The following is a 14,574-nucleotide window of genomic DNA, read 5'->3' as shown; positions in this document are numbered from 1 at the left end:
GGATATGGCCAAGGCATGGGGTGTAGTGGAAAGAGAACAAATTTCTTTCTTTTTTTTTTTTTTAATGTTTATTTGTTCTTGAGAGAGACAGAGAGAGAGAGAGAGAGAGGGCATGAGGGAGGGAGGGGCAGAGCGAGAGAGGGAGACACAGAATCGGAAGTAGGCTCTAGGCTCTGAGCTGTCAGCACAGAGCCTGATGCGGGGCTCAAACTCACAAGCTGTGAGATCATGACCTGGCCGAAGTCAGACGCCTAACCGATCGAGCCACCCAGATGCCCCGAATGAGCACAGATTTCTAACCCCAGCACTGTCATTTACTGTGTGTGACTCTCTCTGAGCTTTGGTTTTCACATACACAAGAGGAAGACATTTACATGCTCCTTGCAGAGCGGTGAGGAATAAATGAGATCACGTATACGGGGCAAACAATAGCATTTCAGCATGCAAACAATGTCAGCTTCCTTAATCCCCAGTTAAGAACCCCAAAGGGTTCTCAGTAAACATATTTTATAGAAATGTCTGTTCTATTTTAAATGTGGTGATATCACTGAGCCATCCCCCAAACCCCTCAAAGGTCACAGTCTAATAAAAATGGATCATTTTCATAGATGAGGCCTTCAGATTTTTGTTATTTCTGTATGCCTGTGGCAAGTCCCTGGAGCTGTACTCTAAGACACTTAGAGTTTAATTAAAGAGCTGTTTATGAAGACAGGAACTCTGGTATATGGATCTTAGAACTTTCAAATGACCTGATACTTACTTACATGTGCTATGCCACCAACATCTGGATTGATACTTTGATCCTTTGCTTGAATTTCAGAAGGTGCATATTATACAAAATATCACAACTTTCATAGTTCAAATATCTAGATTAACTGTAGACTAAAAAGAAATCTGATGAAGAGCAAGCTAGTGATTACTGCTTCTCAAGTTCTTTAATTTAAAGAAGCAGAGTTCTAAGTAGCTCTAATTAGGGAGAGTTTAGGAAATTTCAAGTAATTTGAGGCCAAAGATACCAAAGCCTGAACTCGTTGAGTAAAAATTCAAAGGTAAATACACACCAACAAGATTAAGAAATAATATTATCTGAAGACGGAGTTGGTGAGACAAAGAAGGAGAAGCCCAAACACGCCAACTGTTACTTAAGCAACATACGCTGTAGCGCTTTATCTTTATTAGTAAGGGAACAGGAAACAGTATTAATTCTGTGATTAAATTTTAGAAGATGACAAATTAAGTCATTAAAAATCACAAATATTATGATATTAAAAAAATTTGTCCAACATAGCACTCCATCATTTGGCCAATAAAAATACATCACTCCCAACAGGACGGACTTGAGCTTTCCCTAAGAAGATGAGCTTCAAGGAAGGTAGAACACCTATTCCATTCATCCTCAGAATCTTACATAGGAGCACTTTACATATTAAATGAGTAAGATGAATTTAAGAGTCACTCAAATAATTTTTTGAAGCCTCTAAAGGCTTTCACACAATCACAATTTAAGCGAAGTAGAAGAAACATGTTACCTCCCATTTCTGTTTTCTGCCTATCGCAGTTTTTCTCAAACTTGGCTCCATATTGAAATCACCTAGGGCCATAGTAACAAATCTGGGCCCATGGGAATGCAAGTCGAAGTAATTGTGCCACTTTTGGGAAACATCCTTAGATAAAAAGACATGCCCTTCTCTTTTCCTTTTCCTTTTCCTTCTGGCTGAATGTAACATGGCAGATGATGGTTGAAGCTGGTGTAGCTGTCTTGGGTGACAAGATAGTCTTTGGAATGAGCCCAGGCACCCCACACCCATCAGAGCAATGAGGCAGAAAGAACCTGGGCCCTGGCACCATGCTGGGTCACACCAGTTGGGAATTCCCATCTGTGGGCTTTTAATGGAGAGAGAAATAATTTTGTTCAAGCCACCGTTTTGTAGGTTTGCTGTTGTTGTTTTCTCTTGGCAGATACCAGCCCTAATGTGATAGGAAAGTCTCACAAAATTTATATTCAATCACCCTTCCGTAACAAGTTGGTCAAGTTAGCCCATGAATGAGATTTACGAAGTTGACTAATTTCTTCCTCTGGACTTTTCTTGCTTCAATTTCCTTCCTAGTTAATCTGACTTCTTTGATTCAGTCTTCCCCAGTCATGTCTACTTACAAAATTGTCCCACTTTTCTAAATTCCAATGACAATCATTTTCTGTACTTCTTTTATCACAAGATTTAAATAATCAATTCAAATAATGGAATCCTGGATAACTGCCTCTTCTAGGCTTCTGATGCTATGTAGCTTTTTATAGTTCTTTTTTCCTAATAGATTTAGGTTTCTAGAGAGCAAGGATAGCAGTTCTTTAAATTCTCCATAGTTCTGATTATAGTGCATAGACATTTTATGTTCAATAATACCATGCTTGTTTACCAAGTGGAAGAAATACCGAAAATTTACTTTCTCCTTTTGGATTTATATACCCAAACCATCCCTTCTTCCCTCATCATCATGAATAATTAAGAAATGTATGATCCTTAGATACAGAAAGGGTTAATATATTGGTGAAAAGATGATATATACTTTTATAATATATATAGACAATGACTATAGTTTCTCTCTCTGCATATATAGACTCAACAACTGAAGGTAAATCGAATAATCAAAACATAAAATTTGTATGACAGTCTTAAAAACAAAAGCTGTTTAAGAGTGATGTGTTCTTTGACATTAAATATTTCGATAGTAGGGGCACCTGGATGGCTAAGTCAGTTAAGCCTCTGACTTCAGCTCAGGTCCGTGAGTTCAAGCCCTGCGTCAGGCTCTGTGCTGACAGCTCAGAGTCTGGACCCTGCTTCAGATTCTGTGTCTCCCTCTCTTGCCCTTCCTCTGCTCTCTGTCTGTCTCTCTCTCTCAAAAATAAATAACCATTAAAAAAATTAAAATATATTCTTATAGTAAATACAGTATTATGAAGAAAATTTAAAAACCTAGAATGAATCTTCTTTTATATGATTATTATGAATACATGATGTTGATGTGAGACTTCTATAAAGTTGATTTCTCTCTGCATTAAGAATAATTGCTTTCCTTTTAAACATTGTTTCCTTATTTTTTTTTCTGAGAGCACATATAATGTCAGGTACTACTATCTCATGAGCTCTGCTTCTTAACATTCATCCTTATTTCAAATCATTTATTGTAATGAATATTTGATGAACCCTTTCTGTGTTTGAGACACCATATTAAGCACCAAGAAAAACAAACAAGTGAATAAAGCCAGGCTGTTGCCTGTATTTGGAATGTAATTTCTACTTACCCGAAGCAGATGCAGGAGGGAGGCTGAGGAAGAACCTCTACTCAAAAGTTACCTGTTTTGTTCTAATTAATGAGTTTAATAAATTACCCTCGTTGGATGACAGATGCCAAAAAAGACAAAATACAGGGCTGGGAGTGTATTCACACCTACTCACATATAACAGACACAGAGACACATGCACCTGGCTATCAATTTACAAAGGTAAGCTACTGCCTCACAATTTATAAGGCATAACCAGGCAAACACATTCCTGCTTCTTTAATCAACTTTGATTAGTTCTGTCAACAGGAAATAGAATTATCTAATGTAAAATGTGATGTAATTGTTCCAAATATATAAAAGCATATATATAATAAAAGGTGTACACACACACACACACACACACACACACACACATAAAATATGTATCTCTATGCACTAAAAAGCATATGGGAATCAACAGAAAACAGAATATGTAAATATCCCAAGAATTGAGGGTATTAAAGTTCTATCATAGACCAATAATTTTCTTAAACAAATAACATTTACCACTTTTAGTTTGCTAAGATATTGTTGATCCATTTCTGAATAGCTACGAAGAAATGATATAGACTTACTTCAATACTGAAGTACCCTCTGTCAACATAGTCCCCTAAGAAGAGGTAGCGAGTGTTGGCAGGAGATCCCCCCACTTCAAAAAGCTTCATCAAATCAAAGAATTGTCCATGGATGTCCCCACAAACTGAAAGAAACAAAGAAAATTCATTTTATGGTCACATTATGATTCGGGATGAGATTTGAAAAATTACAAAATGTGACAGTCAGAAGGAAAATAGAGCTCATCTTTGCGGAAACCTTCTTTTGCAAAACAGGAAAGCGAGACACAGATTGCAAAGTTAATTAGTGGCAGACCCGGTTCCAGCATCCAGGTCTAGCAATTCACAGATTAACTGCCAAAATGAAGATAATAACAAAAGTGACAAGTAGGCTTGTGCACTCAAGGATGCTGCACCACACACTGTGCTAAAAGTTTATGCACATTTTCTAATTTAACACTAAGAATGTCATGGGGGAAGTTCTCCCTTTTGCAGATAAGAGACAAGGCACAGAGAGGTTTGGTATTATCTCTATAAAACTGAGGTCTGAATCGCTACATGTCATTACCTCCTGAAGAAAAAGAAAGTTGATATGTATCATAAAAACTGTATTTCACGGAATCTAAAATGGCATCAATTATAACCCCATTAATTTATGTACCACTACGAAAGAAAAAAAAAAACCCTCCCATTTAAATTTAAATTATAAAAGAACATTTTGTTTGTAAGATGTACTCTGATGTCAAATGTTAAAGTGAAAAAAATTGGAAAAAGGAAAAAACACTGTAAAATAGTACAAAAAACACTGGGAAATAATATTTAACTTTCTCACATTTTCCTTTAAACCAAATTTCTTGAAGGAGCTATGTAGTCTCTCATTTTAAAAACTACTTACTTACTCATTACTCAGTATTTCACTTACTTCTTTCAAAGCCCTAAAAAGTAAATATTATCCCCATTATACAGATGAGGAAACAGTGTGGCTAAGAGAGGTTATGTGGTTAAGCAAGATCACTATTACATATGGATGATTCAGGGTTTAAAGTCTGGATCTGCCTAATTCAAAGCTTTTGCTGTCAATCATCATGTTATAATATCGTTGATATTTTATGTATTTATACATGTATATATTTAATTTTTTACAATTTTATGCTTAAATGATGAACATGATGTAGTTATTTCTCAAACACGAAGAAGTTCACAGAATGAATATATCAGCAAACAGGAAATCAGGAGCATGCTATCTTAACCCATTCTATGCTGCAATCAATTTAAGATAAAAACATTTTAGTCTATCACCATCCCACCCCCCCGCCTCTTGTTCACTAGATGTGGGTCTTCGCTATCTTGAATAGTCCAAGTTTCTTTCTTCCTTGGATTTCCACAGGCTGGCTCTTTTTCATCCACCAGTCATGGGTACAAGGGGGTCTTTCTTGAACTAAATGAGTTGCCTCTGTCCAAAATCATTCTTCACCCCATTAATTTGTTTGGCTTTCTTCACAATACTTCTCACTATCAGGAATTATCTAGTTATTAATTTGCCTGCTGTTTCTTCCCTTATCTTTCTCATTGGAATATAACCTCTGTAAGGTTGTATAACTTGCCAATCTTGGTCACTGTATCCGCAGTGCTGAGAACAGCACCTCCCACCTGGTAGGCACACAAGAAACACGTGCCACCTCACGATTCTTCCATTGGGCCTACTCTGTGCTAAATTTGGAAACCCATTAACTAAGAAGTCAGAGATACAAAAAAAAAATTTTTTTTAATATTTATTTATTTTTGAGAAAGAGAGAGAGAGACAGAGGGCAAGCAGGGGAGGGGCAGAGAGACAGGGAGACACAGAATCTGAAGCAGGCTCCAGGCCCTGAGATGTCTGCACAGAGCCCGATGCGGGGCTCAAACCCATGAACCGGGAGATCATGACCTGAGCTGAAGTTGGATGCTTAACCAACTGAGCCACCCAGGCGCCCCAAGGAGTCAGACATTTTGAGGTGCCCTTGGGATTGACAGGACTGAATGACAGGTTTGCAGAGTGAGCTCTGGTGCAAGCCAAAAGCTTCCAACTTGTCTGAGATGCTTGTTTTAAGCCTTTTAAGTCACAGCTTTCAAACCAGTGTGCAGCGAGACTGGAGTAGAATGTGGGACCTCCACGCATCCGATGGTGGTTTCCTTACCTGGTTCTACATCAGAAACACATGGGAGGTTTGGAAACTACAGATTCCTGGGCCATGAATAAAAATCTCCAGAGATGCATATTTAGAACCAGCTCTTAGATGAGTTTTATCTAGTCAGTAAGACTAAAGAGAGTTACACTTTTGAGCCTTTGTGGGCACACTCAGCCCTCATTCTGCATGTTTGTGTGGTTCCCCTCACAGCGATTATATGTAGGGGAGATACCTATTTGACAGGTAACTTCTTTCAATGCTCATTCCCTGTCGGTGTTAGAGTAGGATTTCCTATGACATGAAAGGATAGTATTGAAAGGAGTATTTGACCGAGTCTAGGAGAAAGAGATGAATCTGAGAAAAGTGATAACAAAGAGCAAAATTCCTTTGGGCTTCTGAATGTATCTATTCCTTGTACCTTGTGCATTTCAGTTTTAAGATAAAAGATTTATCCTGAAATCCTAATAGCTGGGAACATTCACTATTTTGATACCAAATTTCAGGATGAAACTGATGACCACATTTAGGTACCCAAGAGGATATCGGGTGGCGTCGCACAGAAGGGAAGGTTACCTCTACGTGATGGTAAGAGAAAGGTATAGCCAGGTAGTTTCCTCTATATGATGCTGTGGCCCCCACCTACCATCCTCTCGGGTACCTGAGACACTGGTGTCCAGTATAAAAAATGCCAGCTAATGAGGCAAGCTGTCTTGTTTGCTCACATTGTCCAATTCTCCAGGTGGCTGGGCCCTTTCATCTCCACTCTCACTTGGTTTTAATAGTACTTCTAAAAAACAGCCAGGCTTTGACAAGTTCTGTTATACCTTCACGGCAAGCTTATTCTTCATCAACATAGCCCTATTTCCTGCAATCCCCTAGCTTCCCATTATTTTCTTGTCATTCCCGATGGAACACTGCTGGCAGACAGAGTACTCAACTAGGGGCCAGCACTGAAAGGCCTATCATACTGAAAAGGCTCCAAAAATATAGAAGCGCAATACAGGTAATAAAATTATTCCTACTTGGGGGCACCTGGAAGCTCAATTGGTTAAGCCTCTGACTCATGATTTCAGCCCAGCTCATGATCTCATGGTTCATGGGTTTGAGCCCCACACCTGGCTCTGTGCTGGCAGTGCAGAATCTGCTTGGGATTCTCTCTCTCTCTCTCTCTCTCTCTCTCTCTCTCTCTCTCTCTCTCTCTCTCCCCCCCCCCTTTATCCTCTCTTAAAATAAACTTAAAAAAATTAAAAATTTTCAAAGCATTCTATGTCCATGAAAACATCCATTCATCTGGCTAAACATTCCTCCAAAATATATATTATATCTTCAATAGATTATTCAGACAACTGCACATATTTCCATCAGCAATGCATAGAATTATGGAATTAATAAAATGAGCACATCAAAGATAATGAAATAAAACATAAAGTTTTTTTTTTTTTTAATTTCACTTGGATACCCTTATCCAAGAGTAACCTGATGTGCCACAACATGATGGCTGTTTTTTCCCTATAAGCTATAGGTCTACATTTGTTTTTATACTGGAGAGGTAAGAACTCTATTAGTTTATACAGCGCAGGTATACTAAGCAGTTAAAGCTATTTGGTGACCTTCTTGGTTCTTTTCCCTAAGCGGGGTTGACTACATGATTTTGCAAGTGGCTAGTCTAACATTCTCAGTACAACTAAATGGTGGAAGAGTGACCAACATCCTGTGATGCTTCCATATTTATTACTTTTTGCTCTTCTACTATCAGGAAACACATAAATTATGCCTAAATAACCAAGCACTAAGTAATACTTCAGCAAACAATTACTGTTAAGTAATTGCCTTTTACTGTTGCTTCCCTGCCCACGATAACTCTCAGCCCACTGAAAATAAAACTTTACTGGAAATGATTCTCACACCCGAGTGGTACCAACTTCTTATCTAAGTCTTCTGAAGGGGAGTACAGCATTTTGAAGTATAAAACAGAGAATAACAAACAGAGAGGATCTGTCTTTATCGCTTAAGGAAGGGAATAGCTTTTATTCTTAATATCATTTCTGGAGAGCTAGTTGTGAAGCTTTGAAATCAAAGGCTTGAAAGTTCAAGTATATATAAATATAAGTAAATATAAATATAAATATAAATATGTATGTGTAGATGCATGTGCATGTGCACACGTGTAAAACTACCCACCACAAAGGAGGAATTATTTGGAGATGAGTGGTCAGCGTAGCAGTTAAGGAGTCATTTAACAAGTTCAAGACCTTACTCACTGTATAGGACAGCAAAGTAGTGCTACAGAGAAAGTACAATAAACAACTGGGGCAGTGACAAGGACTCTTTGTAGTTAGCTGAGTAAATTCTTGTAATCTAAACGCTGGACAATGAATCAGTCACAGGGCAAGTCTAAGAGTCCCTAAAACCAGCACACTGGTAAGTAGAGAAGATAATGGCCAGCATATTAAGGACAAACAGGCTCTTGAGGAAATAATCTCAGGCAGAGGAGAGAGGGAGATCATCATGACCAGGGACTAAGGCCTTGCATTTCCTACCTAGAGATATGCTGGAAACAGTATTTAGAAAGGATAGATGTTCGGTACAAAAACCATGTGTCTATTCTATGTATAATTAGGTATGCATGTCATAATTAAATTATCGAATCAGCAAATAAGTATGTCCATATTATAATTTAATTGTTTTTTCAAAGAATTCCATAGTTTCTAAGTTCACATTGGCAATTAAATTACTACATTAAAAAATGTAAACAGTAGACAGTACTGAACACACCAGGATGAGGTCCCAGTATAATTGCTATACAACTGACAGTTTGAAAAGGACTCTGACAAAACTGTCATCCTGAGTAGGAGTCATATTGGCAAATATAATATAAAATATACACTTTCATGTAAAGCTACTTAAAATAGTTTTTTTTAATTTTTTTAAAAAATTAATGTTTAGTTTTGAAATAGGGAGACAGAGAGAGAGTGTGTGTGAGCAGAGGAGGGGCAGAGAGAGAGGGAGACACAAAATCTGAAGCAGCTCCAGGCTCTGAGCTGTCAGCACAGAGCCAGATGCAGGGCTCGAACTCACAAACTGTGAGATCGTGACCTGAGAGGAAGTCAGACACTTAACTGACTGAGCCACTCAGGCGCCCTCAAAATAGTTTTGAATTAATGTTCACACTCACACATTTGGTCCTGTTTTCATGCCTATATATATATAAAAAAAAAATCCATCAAAGAACATCATTGGGTCAACTTCTTACTGACACTAAACAAAAATTTTATAATGTCATATAGCATTCCAAGTTAAAGAAAACTTACTGTCTTTTATCATCTGGTAAGACCTGAATTAAGTAGAGTAACTTCTTATACAAGTTTTTCCAGTTCATACTAAACTAACGGTTTATAATGTTTCTTTTAGAAAAGACGTTACTGATTCGCACAGCAATTTTCACCATCAGAGTTCCACTGTACTTTCAGCTTCATTGACTTCAACCCAATATTTTTTTCCATAATAGCCACATTTTCCCAAGACAATAACATTTGTAATGTTAAGGAAGTAACATGTCTAATTCTCAGCATGAGGGGATTAATCTACTAAACTTACTGGTTTGATTTTTGAATCTTCTGTCAGCCTCAATTTATACTTTTCCACAATTTACAATTCTGCAGAGAAAGATGTTGCATTTGGAGGTTTGTTACAGGTTAAAGACCACAAGTACCACAAGGTACCCCAAGTACCTATCTGTTTCCCCCTGTTGATAATCCAGGCTCAGGCAACCTTTCATGAATGATAAATAAGTTCAAGTACAAACCAGCCAGCTTGAATTTGTGTCATTCATTAGCAGAGTGTGTAAACTTCTGAAATCAGGCAATTACGAACATAAAAGTGAGTTTTATTATGGCATTCACTTATTGCTAAAAACTTTCATCAACTGTAAAATAAAGAAAACAAGAAAAAACAAAGAGGTCTAATCCACTCCAGATGTATACTTCAAAATAATATTTTCTCCATAGTAAATATTATTTTTCAAATGTTGAACATGCATTAAGCACTTTATAAAACACAAAATATGAATTCTTAACCAGGGCACTCAGGGTTTGATAGTAGAAAACAAAAATGAAAAGTCTCTAAATTGAATACCAATTTTCCCAATACTGAAATTTCAATAATTTAAACAAAAAATAAAGCTATGAAATTAAATACAAAATAATAATGGCACCAGGCCAGATTAATAGCAATAACTACAAACACTTTCTTTCTATTTATGATGCTGTGTTATGAAGATAAATAAACTACCTATTTGCCAGAGATAATGAGAAATATAACCGGACAACTGAAAAGACATGACTGGAATATATTGTAGATCCTAATAGAAACAATCCAGTACTAACTCTTCCTTATCCCCTAAATCTCATTTTATAACTACAATCCAATGGAAAGAACTAGAATAGTCTATGTTTTTAAATGATGGCATAAAAGGACTAAACATATACAACACCATAGTATGTACACAGTATGTTCTAATCTATAGAAAAATAAATTATTGACATTTATGTTTTTGTCCTAAAAATAAGTGCTCTCTCCACTGAAATTATTGTTTGATATATATTTTTGTCCTTCCTGAGTTGAATGCTTTGTTAGATTTTGTTTACTTGAAGACTTCAATTATGAAACAAGAATGTATTTGTTTTAACTGTTACCACTATTTTTCCATTTCAGCATCAATCCACATTATAACAAGATGCATAATTATTAAAAATTCATGACAACGTTATGGAATTATATAAGTCATGGTCATGGCTGTGACACTAGTGACTAATAACAATAATAAGTATGTATAATATTTACAGGATTATTTAATTACATTTTGTCATCATTCTATTCATGTGTCCAAGTTTGGTCAGACCTGGAAACTATCAGTTATGTGACATGTGTATTTGTTTACATTATGTAGTTCACTATGCCTTTATTTTCATCACCAATCAAAAGTATTGGATGAACACCATGAATTGATACAACTTAAGCCACATATAAATAAATTTGATGACTCATGTACTTATTCTACATAAGCAGAATGATTAGTAAATGAATGACTGTTTTCTTTACTTTTTGAAATACTGATCCCAGGTTTTAAAACCCAATGCACTCCCTCCAGGACCCTGAAACATGAACTTTCATTACAGTAACCAGATGGGTGGGGGAGGGGTTGCAGATCTATGCCTTAGCGTTCCCATTTTGGGCTTTCCAATTGTATATTTCTGGAGTTTGTTTTTTGTTTTTTGTTTTTTGTTTTTTTTTAACTATTTGATAGCTGTGGTCACAGTATTCTTTCAGTTCTGGCTTTTTGCTTTTTTCCTGGGTGTGTTATTTCATCCTTGAGAAGAGGCAGTAAAGTGTAATGAGTACACAGACTACAAAGTTAGATGTCTTGATTTCATAATCGTTCTTGTTGGTTTTTTGTTTTGTGTGTGTATTCCTCCTGATGGGCCTAAGTCAATGAACGATGGCTTCCTGGTTAATTATTATCTTATTCATTCTCCCTGAATCAGCTTTACTCTCTACTGAATGCATGAATTCTTCCAATTTGCTTTTCCCAATATGTATATCATATTCCCAAATATGTATACTTTATGTATACTTTACATATATATTCACACTTTATCCTTTTTTACTACATTTCCTTATGCTTTCACTGTCTTGCTGTGTAAACTGCCACTTGTATTACCAGGACAAAGTATTTAATCTTTGTAGGAGGTCTCAGATGCCTCATCTACAGGGGACTTCACACTAGACCTTATTTTATATGCTTTGTTTAATTAAAGGAAGCACTATGAGGGAGAAAAAAAGCTTAGCAGGCCGTGGCCCATCTAGTGTACTAACACAATGCGAAATAGGCACGGCAGCTCTTCCAGAGGTTTTCCGCCTAAGAAATACCTTGAATGTTTTGCCAGATTTAGATAGATGATCTAAGGACCTGAACTCAACATAGCCATAAATAAAATATATGAAAAGTTGTTCTATTTTTTCCACTTTTTATCCAAATGTATGCTATCATATATTGAAAGCTCTTAAGGCTGAAATCAAATCGACTAGGTCTCATGCTCTACAATTTCCATTTTCTTAGAGTGGAAATAACTCCAAATGGCTTGAGTGATATTACCAATCTTTCAGCAAATAGCAGCACCATGGTCAGTTTCCAGTTAGTCTCATTTTCTTTTGTAGCAAAGCTCATTTACAAGACCACTCTGTTCCATGGCTGTGTAATGGCAGTAATGTTTTAAAAGCTGAAAGTGACATAGTAAATAGAAGAAATGTAAGGTATTTCACCAAATGGATTAAAAAACAAAATAAAACAAAACAACTCTTCGTAGATTTCTGGAAAACTCAGTTAAGAAAAACCTTCTAAGTGGGGAATAAGTAGGTCATTTCTTCTTATTAGGATACTCCTCAAATTTGGGCAATTTGAAAGATTATTTTGCTTCTAATATTTTAAAAACTCAAGGAAAGCAAGCTTCTGATATTTAATTCTAAAGTCCACATATCCATCATTAATTTGGCAATTACAGGCAGTGGGGTTATCAGTAAAGGGCTTTTTACCTAGCACTGACTTTCAGGTAGGCAGTTCTATTTATGCCTACTATGAAGCGAACAAACCTAGCAAGTGCTATTCCTAAACGACAATACTTAAATTACTTAATAGAAATAAGGATTAAATTTCTTTGGTAAAAATATATAAGCTTACTTGTAACCAGTGGCATATTTGGAAATGGAATTTCTAATTCTTAACTGGCCAATTGTTAAAAATGTATGAGCAACCCAGACATGTTAGAACACATTCATTGAAAATTAGTTAAGAACACAATCTCTGGAAAATAATTCTGACAAAGGCAATAAGTCTATTTCTTAATTCTGCCTCGTTTTCCTTAATCTACCAATCCCTCATCTATCTTTCACTCAGATATTCTAGAATTATTAATTCAGTTAAATACCTGAAAAAAATAAACCACTAAAATGTGAAATATTTACTACACATACTATTTTAAAAGGATGAATAAATGTCACCAAAGACGGATGACTTCTTATTTGTGCTAGAGTATACTGGGACAATAAAGAAGCGAAAGGCATGAAATATGGTCTCCAGAACTTTAGATCATACTTGAGAAAATGTACACATACAAAATGGTATTGAAATGGCATCCAAGTATTTCCCTCTCCATTCTAAAACTTCTGAACATTCTCTAGTCAAGAAATACGGGCTTAAGAGTTAGTTCCCCCATAAACATTTATTTATCATTGCCTCTTTGCCATCTGTCAAACTTCTTAAGAGAAGCAGGAGTGTATATAGTTTTTTCTCTAAATAAGTGTCAAGATGAAAATACACATAGTTTTTTAACATTTTTATGTTGAGATTTAAAATTACATTAAGAAAGTATGAGATTGGTTTGTTTATCCAAAGGAGGTATCAATTTAAACATTATAAAACTTGTGCTAATTAATTTCAAGTTTCTATATCAGAACTAACATCCATTAAGTTGAAGATTTCTCTTATGGAGCTGATTATATTTCACCGTGATACAAATCATCAATTTTATTGATCTTTAGGAATACAAACTGGGGTCGCAGTCTTACATTGACTTAAATCACAGCATTCATAATATCTCTGTATATTTTTTATCTTTATATATGTTGTGCTTGTCACCAATGTGAGAATGAATCATGTCTTACATTTGTGCTTTCTTCACCATTTGACAAACATCTAATTAAATTATGCAAAACTCATGTTTGCTTAACATGTTGTATATGGCATATAAACTGAGGGGGTCCTGGCAAACCAATGCAGGCGTTTGGAAAACGTAAAACCACTGCTGTTAACTCGTCATAACTTGTGATTCATTAGTAATCATAATTTCAAATTTAGTCTTATTTTTATCGACTAAAAATGATGAATGTTTGTTATATATTTGAATTGCTAAAAAGATCAATCAAGATTATCAGTCAACTCTTTCTCTTTCCCTTGACAAAATAGAAAAAATTAAAAAGTGAAAAATTTTCATAATGTTGTGAGTTATTAAACTGATTTTTACTAGGGAAAAGTTTGTTTTATAAAATCACATAATTTTAAGTTATACTTCCTTATAAACCTACTTTACTAAATTTCCAGAACTGTTTCCATCATCTACATTCACTATTTAAGGTACTTTAAACAAAAATTTTAAGTGTTCTTAATACATATGGGGCTGTTTTTTTTTTTTTTTTTTTTTTTAAACACTGTGTCTCTTTGTTGTTAGTCATGTCGCACACTGAACTGTTTTTCAAAAGAACACTTGACTTCTTCTGTGGTGTTTTGGTACTTTATAAGAGAGTTCACATGTCAGAGTGGACAAATGGTCTAAAATCCCAAATAATAGCTAACTACATAAACTAGGATATTTTATTCAGTCTTAATTACCAGGTAGTTATGAAATACCTCCCACATGATAGATGTTACAGAGAATTAAAAAACAGTCGCTTTCAATAATGGGAAGACAAGTTTATA

At 35.6% G+C, this 14,574-nt stretch overlaps 1 protein-coding gene across 2 annotated transcripts in view; it reads right to left on the bottom strand.

Moving 5' to 3' along the window:
• The window catches only part of PPP3CA (protein phosphatase 3 catalytic subunit alpha), a 323,475-nt gene that overhangs the window by 76,161 nt on the left and 232,740 nt on the right, over positions 1–14,574 (bottom strand). For both annotated transcript variants that reach the window (XM_042984126.1, XM_042984125.1), the window contains exon 3: positions 3,898–4,022. In XM_042984126.1, the coding sequence (XP_042840060.1) occupies positions 3,898–4,022 (125 nt within the window). The remainder of the gene's footprint in view (positions 1–3,897; positions 4,023–14,574) is intronic.

The sequence above is a fragment of the Panthera tigris genome, chromosome B1 (genome assembly GCF_018350195.1).
Source record: "Panthera tigris isolate Pti1 chromosome B1, P.tigris_Pti1_mat1.1, whole genome shotgun sequence".
NCBI classification, from domain to species: domain Eukaryota; kingdom Metazoa; phylum Chordata; class Mammalia; order Carnivora; family Felidae; genus Panthera; species Panthera tigris.
The sequence above is the reverse complement of the archived record's forward strand: the minus strand, read 5'-3'. Positions and strand labels throughout refer to the sequence as shown.